The sequence below is a fragment of the Podarcis erhardii genome (assembly GCF_964252035.2).
Source record: "Podarcis erhardii genome assembly, chromosome: 9".
Lineage (NCBI taxonomy): Eukaryota > Metazoa > Chordata > Lepidosauria > Squamata > Lacertidae > Podarcis > Podarcis erhardii.
In genome coordinates this window covers 61,732,940-61,754,714 of record NC_138512.1, presented here as the reverse complement: position 1 = coordinate 61,754,714, position 21,775 = coordinate 61,732,940, and the positions used below count along the sequence as shown (strand labels likewise).

At 42.1% G+C, this 21,775-nt stretch overlaps 1 protein-coding gene across 3 annotated transcripts in view; it reads right to left on the bottom strand.

Annotated features, from left to right (window-relative positions):
* Positions 1 to 830: 830 nt before the first annotated feature.
* Positions 831 to 21,775, bottom strand: part of UNC5C (unc-5 netrin receptor C) — a 306,008-nt gene continuing 285,063 nt past the window's right edge. For all 3 annotated transcript variants that reach the window (XM_081876731.1, XM_081876732.1, XM_081876730.1), the window contains 4 exons: positions 20,221 to 20,370; positions 18,896 to 19,060; positions 9,204 to 9,382; positions 831 to 8,079 (listed from right to left, as the gene is read on the bottom strand). In XM_081876731.1, coding sequence (XP_081732857.1) covers positions 7,914 to 8,079; positions 9,204 to 9,382; positions 18,896 to 19,060; positions 20,221 to 20,370 — 660 coding nt within the window. In that variant the 3' untranslated portion in view covers positions 831 to 7,913. The remainder of the gene's footprint in view (positions 8,080 to 9,203; positions 9,383 to 18,895; positions 19,061 to 20,220; positions 20,371 to 21,775) is intronic.

Below are 21,775 nucleotides of genomic sequence, written 5' to 3'. Positions count from 1 at the left end.
TAGGTAGCCGTGTTGGTCTGCCATAGTCAAAACAAAACAAATTCCTTCCAGTAGCACCTTAAAGACCAGCTAAGTCAGTTCTTGCTATGAGCTTTCGTGTGCATGCACACTTCTTCAGGTATCTGAAGAAGTGTGCATGCACACGAAAGCTCATACCAAGAACTGACTTAGTTGGTCTTTAAGGTGCTACTGGAAGGAATTTGTTTTGTTTTGCCTGAAAGAGGAGTCATCAGTCAGACACACAACTGTCTTGTGCTAATGAACACCTCCTGGTTCTACTTTTTTTTCCCTACGCAAGCAACTACTTGCTAAGGAGGGAGTGGCATACAACCACAACGTCACAAACCAACCTTGATGTTACCTTAGTATAAGAGTGAGTGTGCTCCACAACACAAGAAGCAAAAGCCTTCCCCATTTCCTCAAAGCAGTGATAGGTCTCAGGTGAGGACTCAAGCACCTCATAGCTGCTCACTCACCCTTCTGCTTTTGCAGCCTGATCACTCAAAACAAACACCACAATGCTACAGGAACCATGCCAGCATCCATCATGTGAGTTTTTTGTGGCAAACGTCTTAAAGGCAATATGGAAATAAGTAACATAGGTAGAATTTCCCTTCAGATAAAACACCTGATTACCTCAACAGAGGTAAAGTTTGAGGGAATAGGGGTTTGGTTTCTCATTTAGAAACTGTTAGCTGAGTTTTAGAACAGAGAGAGGAGGAGGAGGAGAAGGAGAAGGAAAAAGAAACACCCTCAAAATTCTCTGAAAGTTTCTTGAACGCATGAGCCAGAATTAGCTGTGTGTGTGTCTCACATGCCTTTTATATTTATTGCTTGCTCATCAGTTATATGATTATTCCCACAACTAAGAGAACAATGCTACCCAGCATTTGATAGGGCATTTGCATATTCAAAGCATTGTTCAGCCAGGTTGCTGTTGCTATGCCCACAGTACAGGTGGAGGAACTGAGAGCAAGGGCTTCAAGCTTCCTGTTGAGTGGCAAGATTTAAACTAGGGTCTTTCCTGGTTTGCAGCTTGCAGCCTTTAAGTCCCTTGCTGCCACACTAAGTCTGTACTGAGAACCAAAGAAAGAAAAAGCCAGAAAAGGGCAAGAATTACATTCATTACCAAGATGAAAAGTCACATGTGGTACTATCTCCCAAGTCCTTGACTGCACTACAAAAACAATGAAACGTTTTTCAGACTGAAGAAGAAGAAAAGGAGTGAATGGGGAAAAGATGCTAGTCTGATCCAGAGATGCTCACAGCAGCTTTGCACCTATGGACAACTTCTAAGTTATCACTCTTTACTGTAGAAATGATGGAGACTGTTAGTACTTGAACTAAACCCCTTTAAGCTGTATGTCGGATCCTTTCTTGCTGAGTTGGGGGTGAATGAACCCAGTGGTTTCCCCAGATGTCAAGCAAAGGAAACAGAAGTGTATGATGATCCCTCAGACATTATTCAAATGACAAAATAGTCAAAATAAATACACGGGAATCTCCTATAGAGAAATGAAAGGGCCACTTGCAACTACTACATTGGAAAGAAGAAAGTCCATTGCAGAGACTGCAGAACATCTAAGCTGAGGCCATTTCAAGGATGATCTGTTTAAACTATTTAGAATGTGCTATATCAAGAGTATTCTGACATGTGATTTGTCAAGGAAAATGCTACAAGAAAATTGCAAATAAGCTAAAACAACTCTTCCTTATCATAGGATTTTTAAAATAAAGAAGTAAAACAGTTCTTAACATCTCTAGGTACTTTTATATAGATGTATATGTATATATAAATTTATATATTTTACTTATATTACTAGCAGCTGACATGTCATGAGTAGCTGTATACGATACACAAATCTGCAAAATTATAAGAGGCTAATAGGAAAAATAAGCAATTCCTTTAAATGGAACTAAAAAGACTAACAATTGTGGAAGCTTAGCATTTTTTTGATTTATTTAAAAATGTGCCTCCTCTCTAGGTTGGATTCCTTTGCTGACTAATATTAAATTCCTCATAAATGCAGTTTGCCAAGCTCTTATCCTGTACTCTGTACTAGCTCTGAGTCTGGTTATTTTAAAAGAAAGAAAGAAAAGAAATTACATTCATTCCCAAGATAAAAAAGTATTTTTTACTAGTTTGAAAAACAAGCAAAACATAAAATGCAACATATTCAGATTGTGTATGCTGCCACTAGATGGCAGCAAGAACAAGCATTTAGAAACGCAGCCAAAGGATTCTGGTTTTCTCAAAGCTTCTCTACCATTCTCCATTTCCCCCAGAACTACTCTCTTCCGGGCTGCCTCATATAAGACATGATTTAACCAGTGTGTGTGAAAACACACACACACCCATATACATTTATATGTATATGTTCATATATAGGTTCACAGCAAATACAGAGGTTGGGAAGCCATTTTGTGTGTCTCTTTTCAACCTATATGGCTGAAAACAGTTTCCTGACCATTTTACACAAGCCAGTCTTCCCCATCTATAATGCAGCCCCCAACATACCTGGCCACTGACCATGTTGGTAAGGCCAGTGAGAGTTGGGGGTCCACACATATTTGACTATATAGAGATTTGTCTCCATGGGGGTGGGACATAGGAAACGTTAGATAAAGCGTGTATCCACATCAAAATCCCAACAGCTCTCTGCTTGGTTATTTTCAGAAGACCAAATCTGTGAACACAATTTTCTGAGCTTCCCTTCCTTCCCTGTAATAGTAGAAGACTAGAAAAGCACTCCCCTTTGCACAGCAAAATGGCACAGCCTAAAATCCTTCCAGAAGACTCACAAATCAGTGTAGTGAAGGATGTTAAGTGGGGGCAGCTGAAATGAGGAATGACACTAACACTAACAGTTCACTTCTGATAGTCACAAAACAAGAACTAGGACCCTAGACCTCCTTCCTCCACCTTCTCAGAGAGGTTGAAATGGCCAGATGAAATCCTTAAAAATTCTTAAAAGAGGGGCATTATGAAGAGCTCTCTAGCACACCATTAATAACACACAGACTTTGTAATAATCACGACGTCCCACACATCAGCTACAGCTCACTTGTTCCTAGGGAGTTAGGAAAGGAGTAAGCTGACTAAAGTTGCAATCCTATGCCCACCTACCTGGGAATTCAACGAGGCTTGTAATAACCACAAAGCGTAGGGGAAAGTTGGACTTTTCCTTTCTTGCAGTGAATAGGTGGCACGCCTTGTTTCCCAGTCCTCTCTCTAGGAACAACTGACTGGCTTTGATTTCTAAATTGGTAACTTTCAATCAAGGAGTTCTCTGCTCACCTGAACCATGCAGGTGTGAGCCTGGAGGTCACAGAGACCTCAGCAGCTGATGCTCATCCAATCTAGAGGCTGAAGAAATTAGCAAGCAATGCACTGACAGGAGTGAACAGGCCAAGTTACAAGCAGAAAAAAATAGCCAAGAACAACCTGAAGACTACTTCCAAGGAATAATGATTAGGAACTGTTCTATTTTTCTTAAAAGGTATTCTCCCCCCCCCCACCTTATTATCACCCACCTACCCGACACAATTTCAGTCAGGATTTTTTACTCTTGTCTCATAAATATGAATATGATGGAACAAGCATCACACTGTTTTTAGAAACACCGAAAGCTGACTTTTATCAAGTTTTACCATTCCCCTATTCAACTCATCACTGTTTTTGCTAGCTGGCAATGGCTTTCTGGGGTTTTCCAACCCTCACAAAGGATGCCAGGGACTGAACCCTAGACCTTCTGCATGCCAAACATGTATTCTACCAATGAACCTCTCCCTAAATCAGCCTTTCCTAAGTTGATGCTCTCCAAACTTTCAGACCAGAAACTTTCAGTATCCCTGTCTATCAAACGCAGTGGATGGAACTGAATGGAAGTGGAACCAGCTTAGGAGAGGCTGTCCTAAATAATACATACACACATTGTCTTTTTCCAGGGCTTTTCAGAATAAGAATAAAAAAACCCCATCAGGGCGTCAGGCATCTTTCACACCTCAGAAAGAACACTTTGAGAAAGAAACACCAATGTACGTGCAAAATATTTTTTCTTCCCAAAGATGAGCACAGATAGCCACTTTCTCAAAAGATTTCAATGCCTTGAAAATAAAAGTAGCATTTTATGCTCCAAAAGACAATTTTTGATATTGGAAGATGTGCACCAAAGGAGGAGACAGAGGGTATTCATTTGTACGTGAAAAAATATATGCAGAAGGCCTTGGAGACAACAATATAATTCTAAAAGCTACCAAGCCTACTTAATGATTGTACATTGTTCTTGCAAATATGTTTTCGTTTCCCTTACTGAACTTTGGGGTAGAGTGGGGTTAGTGAGACTGAGGTAACAGAATCTCCTCTGGTGGGGGTGGGGGGAAATGTAAACGAAAAATATGAAGTGAAACCTCGAGGGAGAATGGGAAGAGGTGTTAGGGGAAAGAACAGGAAATTATGCTGAACGCAACTTTGCCATTACCATTAAATTGTTATCATTGCAATTAAATATTGTTGTCATTATGTTCTGTTCTCCCTCTTGGCATGTACTCCACAGCACTGTGTTATCATACCCTCCAACATTTATCCAATGAAAATTGGGATGTCCTATTTAATACTACTACTAATAATAATACCCCGCCCATCTGACTGGGTTGCCCCATCCAGTCGGTGGCTTCCAACATAAGAAAACATTAAGCATTAAAAAAAAAAATCCCTATACAGAGCTGCCTTCAGATGTCTTCCAAAGGTTGCATAGTTGCTTATCTCCTTGGCTCGGGGGTCGCATAACTCCATACCCTCCAACATTTCTCCTATGAAAATAGGGGTGCTCTAAGGAAAAGCGGGACATTCTGGGATCAGAAACCGGACAGCTTCTGTAAATCCAGGACTGTCCCTGTAAAACATGGACACTTGGAGGGTCTGTGTTATGCCTCTACAGTGGTGGTACAGATTTCCCTTTAAACTACCAGGTAGAAAAAGCCATACAGCAAAGGATTTTTTACTTCAAAAAGCTCCTGCATCTGATTTTCTGACAGTCAAGCAGAGGCTGTCTCTGAATACAAAGAACAACTTAGTCCAGAAGGCAGCACGTTGGGTCCAGAATCACTCAAAAAGTTCAGCTAGAGCATTCCAGACCAAATCCTGACCACATTTTGAAAAACGCCCTGTGTCCACCACAAACCCAGCCAAAACCTCTACCTTGCTTTTGACTGTCAAAGGCTGAAGGCCAACTACTTTCCAAACGTCAAAGGTTTTTATGAACGCTGCTCTGTGTTTAATAAAAACACGGTCACTGGATGGAACATAAAAGCCTGTGGGAATGTCAAAATGGGGAAAAGGTCAGGCAAAATCCACCTTGTGTGTTAACCAGTGGCATTTCCAGTTACCTTCAGAGAAATAAAATCATGCTTATCTGAATATCAGCTGGCCGGACTGAGGCCTCAGGCAAGTGGGGATGGTAAGAGAGCTCTTCTAATACAGGAAGAGAGAGGCAGGGAAAGTTGTAAACAGAAGCCAAAGAGGGACACCCTGTTTTTGCAGAGAAGACCCTCTTCTTATTACGTATGGGCCCCAACTGAACCACCACCAATTTCATTTGTCAACAGGCAACAGGTGTCCTAACACTTTAAAGCAGCTGACGGAGTGTGGACTGAAAACACATCCTTGCACAGAGCAACAAAGAAAATGAACTCATCCGACAAACAATTCTGAGAACAAGTACAGCATGGGAAAAGAAACTAAGAAATCAAAATGAAAGGGACGATTCTGCCCTTGCTATTCTGACTTGAGGACACAACAGTGCTTCACTGACCCCAGGGTGTTCATTTAAAATGGGATGCAGGGAGATTACAAGGTTTGTAAAAGGCCACTGTGTGTAACTGAGAACTGAATTCTGCTCCATCACTGTCCGAGGCTATAGGATGGAAAACACTGACACTCTCATTTTGTAAAAAAAGTCTTTTTTCGAGAATCTCACATTTGTTTCCACAAAATGGTACTAACTGGTCGATTTTAGTCCCTCAAAGAAAATGCCTGTGCATGTGATTCGAGAGGGGGTGGTATTTACATGTTTTTGAGATGGTCACTTCCTTGGCCTGAGGCAAAGCATTGCTCCAAGTCAGCAATCTCTCATTTGCGCTGTGAAGGTGCCACATCTGCAGGATACTTCTCCTCTACGTGAAATCAACATGAGTCCCACTGATGGGCCTTGCAGATGCACACTCTGTTTAGAGTTCCTTGCTGTGCAATGGAACTCACAGTAATCCATTGTTTATGCTGAGACTTAAAAGGTCCGAGACGCCACACAAGCAAGTTATCTGCCCTTAAACTTAGCAATTCATTGACATTTGTCCCTACCTTTAGAAATAAATGAGTATATGCAAGCCAAACTGTCATCCAATAACTTGCATGGAAAGCTTTTTTAAAAAATAAAATAAAATGCATCTTTGGATTGAGACCAATAACTGGAAGGACTCCTCTATAAACATAGGAATATGAAGCCAATATTGTTAAAGTGGTGATATGCCTAGGATTGGTCAGTTAAACTGCAAATTCACCCAGTCCCCCTTGACTTGCACGATACTTTGGTTTATGGCAAACAGAAAGAGAAGCCAGCATCAACACCACTAGAGAACGTCTTGAAATGATTAAGGGCAGATTAACTTGCAATGTTTCTTGCATGTGAAATATCTCATTTGCGCGAAATGGTTCACATGGGTTGGCCTCTGTTATAAATATGAATGCATTACAATCCACATGGAAAAGGCAAGTTTGTAGCGCGAAAGGCTTGCAGTTTGATAGGAACCCATTCAACAGCTCACTGGAACTGGTTTTGAGGGGAACCACAGAGCTAGAAAAGGACAGAGAGAGGATGAAAGCTCCCATTAGAAGGATTAGAAGACCCTTGGCAGCCACATACAGCTTCCAGGGTGGGTGCTGCCATTGCTCAAATGATTAATGCTGTGGATAAATCTGGAAAGCAAAAATAATAGTAGTAATAATAAGAAATATAATATTCCTTGCACTAGATACTATTCAGTAAATAACCATACAAGCAAATTCTTTTTTTCTTTCCCCCCCTTTTTGGTAGGGTTTCTCTCTCTCTCTCCCCCAATTCACACCAAATTGCATATCACATACACCCACACACCCACACTTTGATGATGGAGGCAGGGGACACTGTGAGCTGGGAGAGAAAATCCCTGCAGTTTAAGTCACCAAGGGGCACAGGCATCCATGGGGAAGGTAGGGAGAGGTACTTGCATTCCTGCTCAGAATCTACATTATCTCCTTGCCAGATGCACAAATTTAAAACTCTGGCTTAACAACTCAATCCAGAAAGCAGTCTGGTGACGGATTATTTTAAGACATCTGATGGACAGATTTGCAACCATGAAATGCATTTGAGATGGGTGTGAGGAACTGACTTATCTGGAAATAGCCACAACCCTGCTTTGTCCATGGCTTGGTCTAGAATGGCTTTCAACAAAAGAAGAAGAAAATATAGATATATATAAAAGAGAGCCATGGACAGTCCTTTCCATCCCGCTGCCCAGGATTTGATGTAAACAATGTTCATAGAAACTGGGATTGTTAAGAAAGTTTATCCATATATCTGGATAGCAATAAAAAGCGTTTCCTAGGAAACTGTAAAATCCTGTACCAAGCAGTGTACAGCCAAGCTGAGAGGAATGTTAGATTGAATTATATTATCAAGGTAACAACTTTGTGAGATTTCTTTTAAATCCTGTGATAATGTACAAGGAGAATGCATGTGAAAAGTCAGGATTTTGTGTCTTTCCCCCCACTCTGGAATGCCTCTTGCATTGGAACGCATTGGTCTGGGGTGCTCGGTTTGAGTTAGTCACAGCCGACGTGGTTAACATTCCTTCCTTCTCCTCCTAAGGTTGCCTCAGTACTTTCCTTCTGGTGCCAGTGAAACGAATGTCTCGTGTCTTCCCATCTCTTCCAGAACTGTGGCCAGCATGCTCAGGTTCCCATCAGGGAAATTCTGAGCTTCCCAAAGGTCTAAGATCACACCGGTGGGACTTGATTTTGTAGCAAAATAATTGAGGTACCTGTAACGGGACAATGACTACAGTTAAGAGCATTCCCGTTCACCTGACCCCACACTATCAACGTAGATGCTAAACAATAGGCTACGGAACCTGTGACCCTTGAGATGCTTCTGGACTACAGCTCCTATCATTACTGATCATTGGCCATCCTGACTGGAGCTGATGGGGGTTGGAGTCCAGCAACAGCTGCAAGGCCACTGTCCATCCCTGGTCTACAGTGCAAATACAGTCATGCGTAGTTGCATGTGCAGCAGCTGTCTGTGAATGTAGCATTCAGCCACAGTTACCACTTACTGGCAAGTGTCATGGACCGAAGCTGGGGCAACTGCGACTTAACTATGGAAGCATGCAGCAGCTGAGTAGACAACAGCCCACAGCACAACCACTTCCTTCCAGCAACATCTGCTATTATAAGGACATGAAATCCCTGTTCCTTTTAGCTGTCATGCAGAAGCACCACATTCTGCCCCACTTGCATGACCAATAACTCTGCTAACACCTAGTTGCTGCTCTACTAGTAAGCATGCTTTGAAACGGCATGCATTCCCTATGTTCTCTGATTGTCAGCACAAAAACAACTATGACTGAAATATGCTTGGAGTCGAGAGTGGATTTCATTCTCTTTATTCAGCTCATAGCGGTGAGGAGGAATGGGAGTTCCCCCAGAATGTCTGCTTTATATACATTATTTACACAATGGGCCCCACGTGATTGGCTAATTCCGGGATTCACCTGTAGGCCAATCAGGTTGCGGATTCACTTCCACCTGGAGCTGCATGGGTGGCTCCTGTGGACCAATCAGACTGTTGCATTCTGAACCCTATTGTTCTAGGACCAATCAGACTGCTGCCTTTTGGATCCTATTCAGCTCAGTACATAACAATGACCTTCTGTCACATGCATTACAGGACACAAAGTCTAATCCAAAGATGGGCATGCAAGCACCTCACTGGTTCCAGGGAGCCTTATTCCATACTTGGCTTCCTTGAGATGACTAAATTTGTGCAAATTTCAATGGAGGACTGAATCTCAGAATTTCCCAAAGGATTGTGCAAGGCCTCACTAGCACATGCACCCATTTATCGACCCTCTGCACAGCTTGTGTGGCAAGCATGCTTACCCACCTGTCCAATTTCAGTTTGTGGGCCAGCATCCTCCAGTCATGACCTCTTGTCTGAGGCGCATCTAGGCTGCTGCAAAGCTTCTGTCGGATTGGGAGGGGGATACTGAATGCACAAGGTCCTACTACGGTGGTGATGGTGTTTGCTGGGTCCATGAGTGGATAGTCAATGCCAGTAGGTTCCTGCATTTTAGAGAAGAGGAGAAGAGGATACGGCAGCATTATTAGCAGAGGAAATAAACTTATTATCTACAGAGAAGCAATCTGTGAAGCATAGTTTTCTGGATAGAAAAGGGGAGGAGTAAAACTAAGTACACCGTCTTGAGCTCCTCAGAGCAAAAGTGGAATACAAATATATATAAAAAAGAAGGAATAAATATTGAAGAACACAGATGAAAGCACTTTGCAAGCCACTTTGGATGGGTTTTTAGTGGGAAAACAACCTATTTTTTAAAAAATGCACATAAACATAAAACTTCTTATGCTTAGGCAAGCCATTCATTTAGTTCATTATACCACTATACCACCTATCACCCTTGACTTAGGGATGCACTGCTCTCTATTACATCAGAGAAAACTGCTACATGTTGCTTCACACTAGTTTTACAAAATGTCTTTTTCAAATAGGCAAAAGCCTAATGGCCTAAATATTGTGCGTTCCAGATGCTGCTTGTCTTCAGACAAAATTGGCGAGAGCTCTGCAGGTGATTGTCAACCGTATAAATCCACAAAGAAAGATATACGTTTTGAACGAGCCTGTTAAAAAGAAAACTACTTTCTGCAAGAAGAAATGTCACAGTGGAGGAGGCGCTTCAGAGCCATTGGGCAAACCATATTGACAAACTGAAAGAAAGGCAAATAATAATGGATACACATCGTTGGGCAACCTGATAAAACTGGGGTTGCCCTCCTTTGCAGCACACCACATCTGTAGTATTCTAAATCAATTCACAAAGCATGATTACCCTGATTTGCAGATGGGGAAATTGAGGTCAAAACACGTCCAAGAAAACATAAACAACTCAGTAGCAGAACTAACACTCTGACCTCTGCCTTGCTCCCCCCCCCCCCCGCAGATCAGCACACTTTCCCCTCTGCATTCACTATCGAATGAAATTATATGAAATAGTGCCTATCTCCTTCGAAGAAAAGGTTGACAGTCAGAGATAGACATATATTGTTAAAACCTGCATTAAAGCTACACACACACTCACCCCCTCCTAAACTGTGTGACATTTAAAGCAGATGGGAAGAATAAAAACGTATCATTTCAGGATCTTTCATCTGCAGCGGAAGAAAGGAAATTAATTTGGCCATCACATCAGCCAACTGGAAAAGTAAAGCAAGCCTTGTCTATGAACAACTAAAACAATAAAAAGACCCACTTTAAATGTCAATTTCTTTGTATTTCAACTAGCTGCCTTCCCAGCTATAAGGTAACTGGCTCTCCACAATGCATTGCCACAAATAGAACCACTTTAAATCACACCATTTTCCAGGGCTTAAATAGAACTCACCATAACAAGAAAATGCAGGGTGCAAAGTTTTTCAAGTTAGCATAGATGGTGGTAAGCATTTTTTTCAGAAGCTTCATCTTAAATATAGTTTCACCTGTTCTATACACTGGGGATGTTGGGGAAGGTCACTGAAGCCAAGCTCAGATGAGAACTTCGGGGACTCATAAAAATATGCTTCGAAGGAGAGGTGAGTTTCTAAAAGCCTCAAATTCTTCTCCCGCTCAGATTGAAATCCAAGAATGACTGCCTTCTCTGGCTGACGAATGCTTTGCACAAGCATCTTAATGCTGGACCAATGCAATTTAGCAGAATTAGGCTATTCCATTCCATTCCATACAACTGATTTTAAGAGATGGGAAGTTTGGATAAAATTCTGATGACCCATGGATGACACATAAGAGGGTGTGGCTTTCCCCTCATAAGAACAAATCCCCCATAAAAACAAAATATTCCATTAATTCCAATGGGGTGGAGAAAAATAAATGATGGGGGGGGGATTGGGAGGTATGGGCCAAAGATCACCCACAGATGGCAACTTTTGGCCCACATCCTCCAATTTTGGTCTGTAGTGTTTTTCACTTTCCCATATGATCTAATGGCGCTATTTGTTCCTATGAGGGTTTATTTCTTCTGCTTTATTTCAGAGAAAAAAAGTTTAAGGAGCTCAACTATCTGTACTACATACCCACTTTTAGATACTCACGGAGATGTGCAGCAGAATCTGATAGATATTTGTTCCTTGTAATCCACTGTGCTACACATGCCTCGGAAACCCAGCCAGATAGGTGGGGTATAAATAAATTTATTATTATTATTATTATTATTATTAGGCAGACACTGACACTCTTGAAGGAGGAAACCCAGATATATTTGACAGAGATGAGGACAAACACACAGGAATGCAAAGATGGGAAATTTTTGCCAAAATGATTAGCCTTTAGAAGTCTTATACTAAAGGAGCCTTGCTCTTGCTATCGTCAAACAGATCTTAACGTGCAAAATTTGTTAGTTCTTGCAAACGTGGCTTACTCACTGCTGCACCTTGTCCTAGCAGTTATTATCGGCCGGCTAGGTATTTAGCAAGATTAAATGTTCCTAGATATAGGAGAGCATTCTCAATGGCTGGTTAAATGTTTTGCCATCAGCAGTTATGGGAGGCTGATTTACCAGGCTGTCTTGGCATCAGAGAGTTTGTCCTTGCAGAAGTGGCTCAGTCGAAACATTAGTCCACATTCTCCTGCACTGTAATTTTTATAGGGACATAAGATCCCATTTTATCTCCCTGGTACTTTCTTTTCACTTGGGGAGCTCAGATGAATTTTATACCTCACTTTTAATGGCAGTTTCCAATCCTAAGATCACAGAAAATATAGCTAAGTTGCTTGCTGTACCCATCAAAACTAGGTCACACTTACTAAGGGTAGATGAGTACTGAGCCAAAATTTTCTCTATTTTTAACCCTGCACTGTGTTTGATATTTATGGTCTGTAGACAAAATAAACTGAACTTGGGCATATTCAAAGACGAAAAACGGGGGAAAGAAAAGGAAGGTGGGAGGGAGGAATAGAGTCATATCAGAAGTTAAACAGGAAAAATAGATATGAACCTGGGTTTTCTAAGCCCCTGTGTGATTTGTTTAGCTGCATAAGTCCTCTTTTATAACTACAAAATAAACCAGGATGGTGGTGGCTGATTATTTATGCCCATAGCCTCTCCCATGGCCTTCGCCATGTAATCTCCCCAGTCTTTGACTTATTCACTGCCTTCATGCACACCAAAACCTACTTGAGATGTGGTAAACAGGGCTAGTTCACTCCATGGACCCCGTTGCACTGTACCACCGGCTCCTAGGCATTCTTGTCATTACTGTTACCTCCTGGGAGGCTGGATGCTTCTCTTTTCCCTTGATAGCTCCACCTGTTTGCTCAGTATGGCCAATTTGTTGAGCTGCATGGAGGTAGAGGGATGTATGGCCACCACTTGGGCAACATCTTAATTTGATTCATGGCCCTCCTGGACTGAACTTTGAGACCTTTTCTATGTAAGGGTCCTTGTGCATATGATTAGTCAAGCTGCCAACATTCCTTTCCCATCTCCCAACTTTCCATCAGCCTTCAGTGTGTCCAAGAAACAGGACCCAAAAGGGGGTTATGGAAATAAAAGCAGGTTTGGCTTTTTAAGACAGGGAACAGGTTTAGCTCCAAGTACAAATAGTAGACCCCCTGGAAAAAACCCTGATGTTGGGAAAGATTGAGGGCACAAGGAGAAGGGGAAAACAGAGGACAAGATGGTTGGACAGTGTTCTCGCAGCTAGCAGCATGAGTTTGACCAAACTGCAGGAGGCAGTGGAAGACAGGAGTGCCTGGCGTGCTCTGGTCCATGAGGTCACGAAGAGTCGGACACGACTAAATGACTAAACAACAACAACAAATAGTAGAATAATAGAATTGTAGAGTTTGAAGGGACCATGAGGGTCATCTAGTCCCACTCCCTGCAATGCAGAATATTTCACCCAATGTGGGGCTCAAACCCACAACCTTGACATTCAGTGTCTCATGCTCTACCAACTGAGCTATAGGGATAACTGGTATAGATCCCATTAATTCCTATATGGAGAAATAAAATACTGTTCATGGGCTCTGCCACCATGAACGGAAATTGTGCACTCCATCCCTGACACTAGGAAACCAGACTTCACTTACGGGTATCTGTGCTCAAAGTCTGCAGCTAAAACTGTGGCTCCAAAATACAATCAAGTGGCCTTCGAGAAGACTGCAAATTCCATGGGCCACCGTGCTTCCTTTTCAAAATAATGCAAAGCAGAAAACCTGGACAATGGATAATGTACCCACACACTCGTCCTGCCACTGTTGCTGCCATTGCTGCTGGACCGGCAAGTGAAGAGAATACTAACTGGGGCTGCCCCTGGTTAGCTTCTGTGATCAGTTCAGATCAGGTGTGTGCAGGGTGGCATTGCCATAGGCAAAACTCTCCCAGAATAAAAGGGTCAGGTCTTACACAGCCCTGGCGTGCAATCACCCATTAAATGCATTGCAGCTGTGTTATCCCTGTTCCATAATTCTCTCTGATAGACAGAATCAGAGCACAGGAAAAAAAATAATGTTCTTTCCACATTTTGCTGTTACCGGGTCTCATTATGTATAAGAAGATGACATTTGTTACATTCCAGAGTTTCGCTGCTAAAGATAATACCTGCTCTTTTGCTCCTTTGCTAGGTTAAATTAGAGATTACTTCAGTACAGTACTTATTGTAATAATTGTTTATGACACTTGTTTTACCATCTGTCTTTAATGTTATGGAGTCCCCAGCTGAATATATAACTTTATACCCAATAACCAAGCAGATGTTACAAGCGATGTTGCAAAATGCAGAATTTAGTAACTTTCAGCTGTCATCTCCTGGCCCTTCAAAAATAATCCAGAAAAAAAATCACTTTCTGGCTGATGAACACTGGATAGTCCCTCAGCCAATTGAATAAATGCTTATTCTGCTGCAGATGGTCCTCCATGGTCCTCCAGATGTTGTTAAAGTATAACTCCCTTCTTCCCTGACAATTGGCCATGGTGGTTGGGATGGATGGAAGGTAAAATCCAGCAACAGAAGGAAGTGGGCTTACAGGGTTCATGTTCGCCATATAATAAGCTCCCAGGAAACAGGAATTCAAGCTATACATTAAAAGCAGTACCACACCACTCTAAAAAGTCACTGCTTCCCCCAAAATATTCTGTAAACTTTAGTTTGCTAAAGGTGCTGTCAAGAGACCCCCTATTCCCCTCACAGAACTACCATTTCCGGAGTGGTTTAACAGTCAACTCCTCTTCCCAGGGAACCCTGGAAATTACAGGTCTGCGAGTGAAATTGGTCTCTTAACAACTCTCAACAGGCTTAACAGGCTACAATTCCCAGGACATTTGGGGGGAAGCTGAATGTATAGTGCATATAAGGCCTTAGTGTATCAAAGGCAGGTTATCTTTAAAGGCAGGTCAGAAACTTCAGCTGGTGCAAAATTCAATGGCCAGATTGCTCACCACAACAAGATGGTTTGTACATACATAACACTATTGCACTGGCTCCCAGTTAGTATCCAGGCCTAATTCAAAGTGCTCAGGACCTCAATGTTAGGATATTTCCGTTCCACCTTAAAAGGGAGCAGGCTTTGTGAGTCACAGAGTTTGCGTAATTCCTGTTCACAGGATGTTTCTGTTGTGTCTTTGCTTTCGTTTCTCTCTCTGTGCCTGAGACACTGAAGCAGGCAGTCATGTTTTTTTCTTTGTTCTGACCAACGCTGAATAAACTTGTAAATATGCTCTCCTGCGTGCATCTTTCGCTGTGCGAAAGATGCTGATAGAACGTGCATCAGCTCTGGAATGTGGCAGGCTATTTCTGGAGCTCATGTCGCTAATTGATTGATACTGCGTTTCTACGGGAGGTCGATGGACGTCCGGAGACAGCGTGGGGGCATGATGGCTTTTGTCTCCCTGGCAGTATCCCAACAACCTCAATACTTTAAGGACCGCCTCTCCCCACATGAACCAACCAGGGCCCTGCACTTGTCAGCTGAATTACATCAGCTTGGGTAATTCATGATATGTTTCTAATATGGCCCTTAGATGGTGCTACTTGCTTCAAAGTGGCATATATCACATAATAGAGACCTATCCCCTTATCAATCAGCCTCCCAGCCCATCTACTTGTTTATCTATGATGTCAGCTACTGGCACAAAACCTCATCAGCATTTCATTCCCCTACTCCATTTGGAACCTCAAATTGCTGCATGAACTGTGAAATAAATCGTTCTTTATCCCAGGTCAACTCAAATGAAATCTTTATGCTGCTGCTGCCCTCTTTGAGGAACCATCTCTCCACAAAAGGGGGATTTTCTCCTCCTTATTATTTGTTTCTCTGCCTCATCCCACCTCCCTCTTTATCTGCTGGCACTTGTGCACACCAGACGGCCAGCACTCATCAGAGGCATAGCTGGCCCTTCCACCCTGTTCCTCCAAAAGCTGTTCCTTCTGTTGTTGCAGGAGTTGTGTGGTTATTGAACTTCACAGACCTGCTGGGCTTCAGCGGTGAAAACACCGTCCAAAACCAGCAGGGGTGGAGCTCTGCGGCTCAGAGATATGGCTTGCAGAACGAAACCTGCCGGCTGGTTGCCATGGCGCCATCACATAAAGATCATTCCTTATTAATGTCAGTGGGGTCTTTGACTGAAGTTGTTTGTAAGTCAAAGAGGGTGGCGAAACTCTGGGAGGAAATGTTGGCTGCACCGCAGCCGGCTGTGAGAAAGAGGAGGTCAAGGCAGCAGCCTGACAGACGAGATGACTTGCCCTTAATTACGTGAAAAGAAAATGAAGACAAGAATGCTTCACCTCGAGACTGTTTGGATTTGCTTTTCTTTTTCCCCCTTACACTTCATGAGTGAGACGGCAGCACTTCAAAACACTTTGGAAATAAAATTACAGAGTAATGGCCTTTACTCTGCCACTGTATCTCTGGGCAGTCAGTAGGTCAGTTCCTCTGATCTGAAGTGAAGCAAGTCCAAGTCTACTTCTCTCACATCAATTCTGATTCTCCAGAGCAGTGCTCACTAGTTAATTTGAGAGTACATAATGAAAGTCCATTGTATTTGTCCATTGTATCAAGTCTTTGTCAGTAGAGCATGAGACTCTTAATCTCAGACCCAGGGGTTTGAGTCCCATGTTGAGTGAAATATTCTTGCACTGCAACAGGTGGACTAGATGATTTGTACGGTCCCTTCCAACTCTACTATTATATGATTCTAAGTTTTCCACTGATTTCAATAGATCACAATATACACAATACACAATATAGCCTTTTAGCCTGAGTCCAGTTTAGAAAAGTTACATGGGGTTAGATGTGTGAACCACCCTGAGGCCTGCAGGTATAGGGTGGTATATAAATTCAATCATCATCATCTTCATCGTCGTCATCATCATCATCATCATCTGCCTTTTCAAACCTGGTACTCTCCAGATGTTTCACACCACAACTCCCATCAGCACTAGCTATGCTGAAGGGAGTTCCAGAACATCTGGAGGACCCTTGGTTGGCAAAGGCTGGGTTGGGTCCAAACTAATTGGTCGTCGCTGAATTAGTTCCCATTGAATTAGCCATGATTCCAGTTCAATTTATTTCAATGGGGACTAACATGCCACTTTGACTTCAATATGCTGTATACGCAGATACCTTAGTTTGGATCCAACCCATTGGAACAATCTGTTTGAACTCCTAAACATATTATTTGGAAGTAAGCTGCCCTCATTTAAGTTGCATTTTATTTCAAGGAAGATAATAAGGAGTGTTTGTTAAATATCAATTTTATTTATTTACTCAATTTAATATCCTGCACTTCAGTTTGGTGGCTTTAAGTTATGTAAAAAGCGGGGGAGTCAGCAGGAGTTGATACTAAGAAACCACAAAATATTAAAAGGTTGAGTAAGACACACTTTGCCTGGCATGGAAAGGACAAAAGATTCAGCGGTCTCTCTGGAGCAATACCACTAAGGTCCTTTCCCTGATTGCTACTTGGGCTCAGAGCAGGACGTCTGAAGGTGCTCTTAATGCTTGATCAGATTCTTTTGGTAGTGGTTGGTCCCAAATTTTATATTAGAGACCTAGCACAATGGATTATACTTGGAAACAAATGGGTTGCAAGTAGGCTTGGCGCAGAAGTTTGGTTCCGTTCACTTTTAAATGTGAATCTACCTAATTTGCACTTTGTGCAACACTATGTGAATTGAAACACAGCCATTGTTCTAGGCGCATTGTGCAACAGGGAATTTCACTGGTGCGAGCAGTTTCTGAACTCTGGGCGCTGTACTGCATCTAAGATTTCAGATTAAAACTGCAAAGTGGAAGGAAAGGAGGACCTTTTTCTGCCTCCCCACTTCCAGCTACTCTCTGAAGACTGAAGAAGTGACCCTCTTCAGAATATTATGGGCATGGGCAGGGGAAGGACTAGACCATGTGAAAAATAAACATAATATTTTATCTGCAGTTCATTCATTTTCAGCTTTCTATTCTTGTTATTAAAAATGTGCCTAGACATTCTGTTGTTGTGCCCATAACCTAGGCTTTAGGTGCCATTTAGCTTCTAGCTTTCATATCTCAGTTTCTAACACTGGTGGGAATGTGGAGAACTGACCTGAACTGACTGGAAAATTGGGAGAGAAACTGAAATTGACAGATTTGTCCATCTATAGTTGCAAGTGATGCTTTTTAAGACCTGACATAAAGTGCACCCAGCCCAGCCAAATTACTGCATATATATTCTTGACTGACGTTTTAGGGTGACCTGATGTGCAAAACATTGCAAAACTCTAATCTGGAGGTTTACCAGAGCATGGATAGCAGCAGCCAGCCTATCTCTGCCCATGAGGTGTTTCAGCTGGCGGCAGATGTTTCATAACACCAATGCCACCTAGGCATCAAAAGACAGGGCCAGATCTAACAGCGCCACTAACCTGTAAACCTGATACGTTAGGGGGAGAGTGACCCCAATCCAGAACAGTTGAGTATCACCTCCCAATTTATATAAACAGGGACTAATGTCCATCTTGTCTAAACAAGATGTGGTTTTACATGCCTTTTTCTCCTGCGGTCTTTGTATACGGGCATTCTCCAGACAGAATTGTAAGATTATCTCCTGATGCATCATTAAGCCGACTCTCGAATGCTTCTCAGGGCCTAACTACACATTATATTAGCTACAATAGCTGTGTTTCTAAGTGCAGGGTTGTATATTGAACATTAATTGCCAGTGCAGGAGACCTGGTTGAGTTTAGGATCCCTCAGTAGGGGATAGTGAAAACAAAACAAAACAAAACAAAACAAAACAAAACAAAAAACAAAAAAATTCATTCTATCCAGATTGCTCCTGCAATTTGCACTGTAAAAAAATGGTACAAAATCAACTTTTTTTCTATGTAAATTTTCCAGGGCACTCCCCAATACAGCTTCGGACCTTTTCAGAGGGCAAAATATGTAAGTAGCACCTTTCACATTTGCCCAGTAGATGGATCGAAGATGACTGCAAGATCACCCACCCCGGTTTAATGGATACCATACACATAAATTACTGAACCCGGGTAAGTAATATTGGTGACTTGTGGGAAGCGGTTGAGTTTCCTTACCTCTGATACTGAACAGTTGAGCTGGAATATCTGCCCTTCTCCTTCAACCTGCCGTATGCAAAGTTTGCACACCAGCTCCAGTGTGTTCAGACTGAACCTTTCCAAGGTGAAGGTACAATGCAGGTTTCTTTGACATCCACTCCAGATATGGTAAAAGGGGATTTCCTGTTGGAGAAGTAATAGCTATAAGCCCCAGCTAGATAAAACTCTCAAGCAAGGAGGTGACTATGGCTAATAGCAAGGATAATGTGTGATGTCCAGCTAAGTCATACTCAGAGTAGGTCCATTTATTTCAGTGGGTCAACTCTCTGGGTATGATTAACACTGACTTCCATCCACTGTTTATTGGCTTATTCACAACCAGCTAAAAATAATATTGCACAGTGCACACTTAACTTAAGTTTACCAGATTTTTTTCAATGAATCCGGGGGCACTTTTCAACTTCAATGGATTTTGTATGGGGACTGATTCGTAAATCTGGGAACTGTCCCCAAGAAACGGGGACATCTGGTAACCTTAACTTATAGAATTCTGTAACAAAAGGCATGTCGAAAGCTGCTAGCTGAGATCACTGTGAGATCAATTAATGGGGAAGCGTATTTGGCATTCCTTGAATTGCTCCTTTTAGTACATGGGCAAAAATGTAAAGGTTTAAATTCCTCATATTACAAATATATGTTTCTTCTACATTCTTGGCACGAACAAAGATGAACCGTGTCAGAGCAGAAACAGAAATAAACACTGAATTTACTGGGGGGGGGGGAGGAGGAGGAGATCTAGTTTTAAAATAAAAGTAAGGTAAAGGTAAAGGGACCCCTGACCATTAGGTCCAGTTGCAGACGTCTCTGGGGTTGCGGCACTCATCTCGCTTTACTGGCCGAGGGCGTCGGCGTACAGCTTTTGGGTCATGGGGCCAGCATGACTAAGCCGCTTCTGATGAAACCAGAGCAGCACACGGAAACGCTGTTTACCTTCCTGCTGAAGTGGTACCTACTTATCTACTTGCACTCTGACGTGCTTTCGAACTGCTAGGTGGGCAGAAGCAGGGACCAAACAACGGGAGCTCACCCCGTCGCAGGGATTTGAACCACTGACCTTCTTATTGGCAAGCCCTAGGCTCTGTGGTTTAGACCACAGCTCCACCCGTGTCCCTAAAGTAAAAGTATCGGGAACCTAAGCATACTTGTTCCTAGGGAGCCACTGCATATTTGGCTTTAAAGTATTCTTGTACATGCAGGTGAGGCACTGACTCTCTAGGCCTTTCCACAGCATTCTTCTTAGCACACTGGTACAGAAGTTGTTTCTAGCAGTTCCAAATGCTTACCTGGTACTTAGCCAGCAGCTTGCTTTTCCAGAGGGAATGGGTGATATCATGAATGGATAAGCGGAGGTTATGAGTGCTACCCTTAAAATGCAAATCCTTTGGTTCTTCTAGCAGCTGTCCACCCATTTGCCGCTCCAGCTGTAGCACCTCCTAAGTATTGAAAGAAAGACAACAGACATTTAACGGAGGTGGTTTTTTTTTTTTGGGGGGGGGGTGTATTTTTAAAAAGACTTTAGGCTGATTTTGCTTCAACAGACTAACACAACCACCTCTATGGACATTACTACTAGATAGCATCATAGGAAGACATTTGTTATACATCCCTCTACCAGAGAAAGGACACAATCAGAATCCATTTCAACAGTGAATGGAACAGTATTGACATTTGTGTGAATCACATATAACAATAATCCCTGGATTGTTTAACAAACCATAACAAACCATGGGTTCAGATTTGGTTTGTTTGCTGGCAGTAAACAAGTCAAAATTAAGCCACTAGTCAGGGTTCAGACAATCAAACAAACCATGGTAGATATTACATGCAAACCAGACTACTGTGTCATTCTGCATTCTGCTCTGAGAGGTCTTCAACAGCACCTTATTACTGTATTTGCCTTCAAAAGACTTCAGCTCATATTATCACAAAATCCCAGGTCACTTAATCAGTTCACCACTTTCCCCTCTCATTACAAATCCATGCACAGAAACAGGTAAAACTTTTGAAATCCAGTATAAAATGTGGTTTTGCTTGAGCAGTGCAATGCAAGAGCATTATGTTTGCCATGTTGTCTGTTTAGCATAAGAGACAAGTCTGGTGTCCCAACTACTAACCTGACCAGTCTTAAAGTCAAAATGGTGTTTGTCTTTACACTATTAGAAGAAAAGGAATGTAATTAGAAAGCTTTTAGAATTAAGGTTCTGCCAATCAATCAGTTCCAGGTTCCTTTGAGTACGCCTTAATTACATCATGAAGACGTCTTAAAGAGCAAATCAATAGTAATTATTTGATTACTATCAACGTTCATTACACCCAAATTATCTCCCAGTTTTGTCTAAAGGAAAATTTGTTACATTTCCTTACAGCAAACTGATGTATGCCCCACACAGACTGTCTTGGTATATACCATGAAAGATCTTCACTTACACATGCACATGCATGAACTTGCTAATATAATTCTACTACTACTAATCATCATTCGTATAGAGCCTTAGACATTCAAGTCAATTCACAGGAATTTGCTGCCTAAGGCAGAGCAGCAATGTTCCTGCCCTCAAGTTACATTACCCAAAGTTAGTCAAGTTAGTACACCCACAAGTGCCTCTCCTCCTCCCTGGGAGTAAAAATACAACAATAATAAATTAAACAACAATTTGCTGCCTCTTCATGACATTCAAAATCTGTTGCATTAGGTGGCCACTTCACTCTACCTAATGATAGGGCTGGTCCTGTATTTCAGACATTTATTTATATGCATGCCAATCCGATGCTTGTTAACTTGGAAGGGAGACCCACTGCGTTCAAACTGTGCATAAGAATGCAGCCTTGATCTGCTAT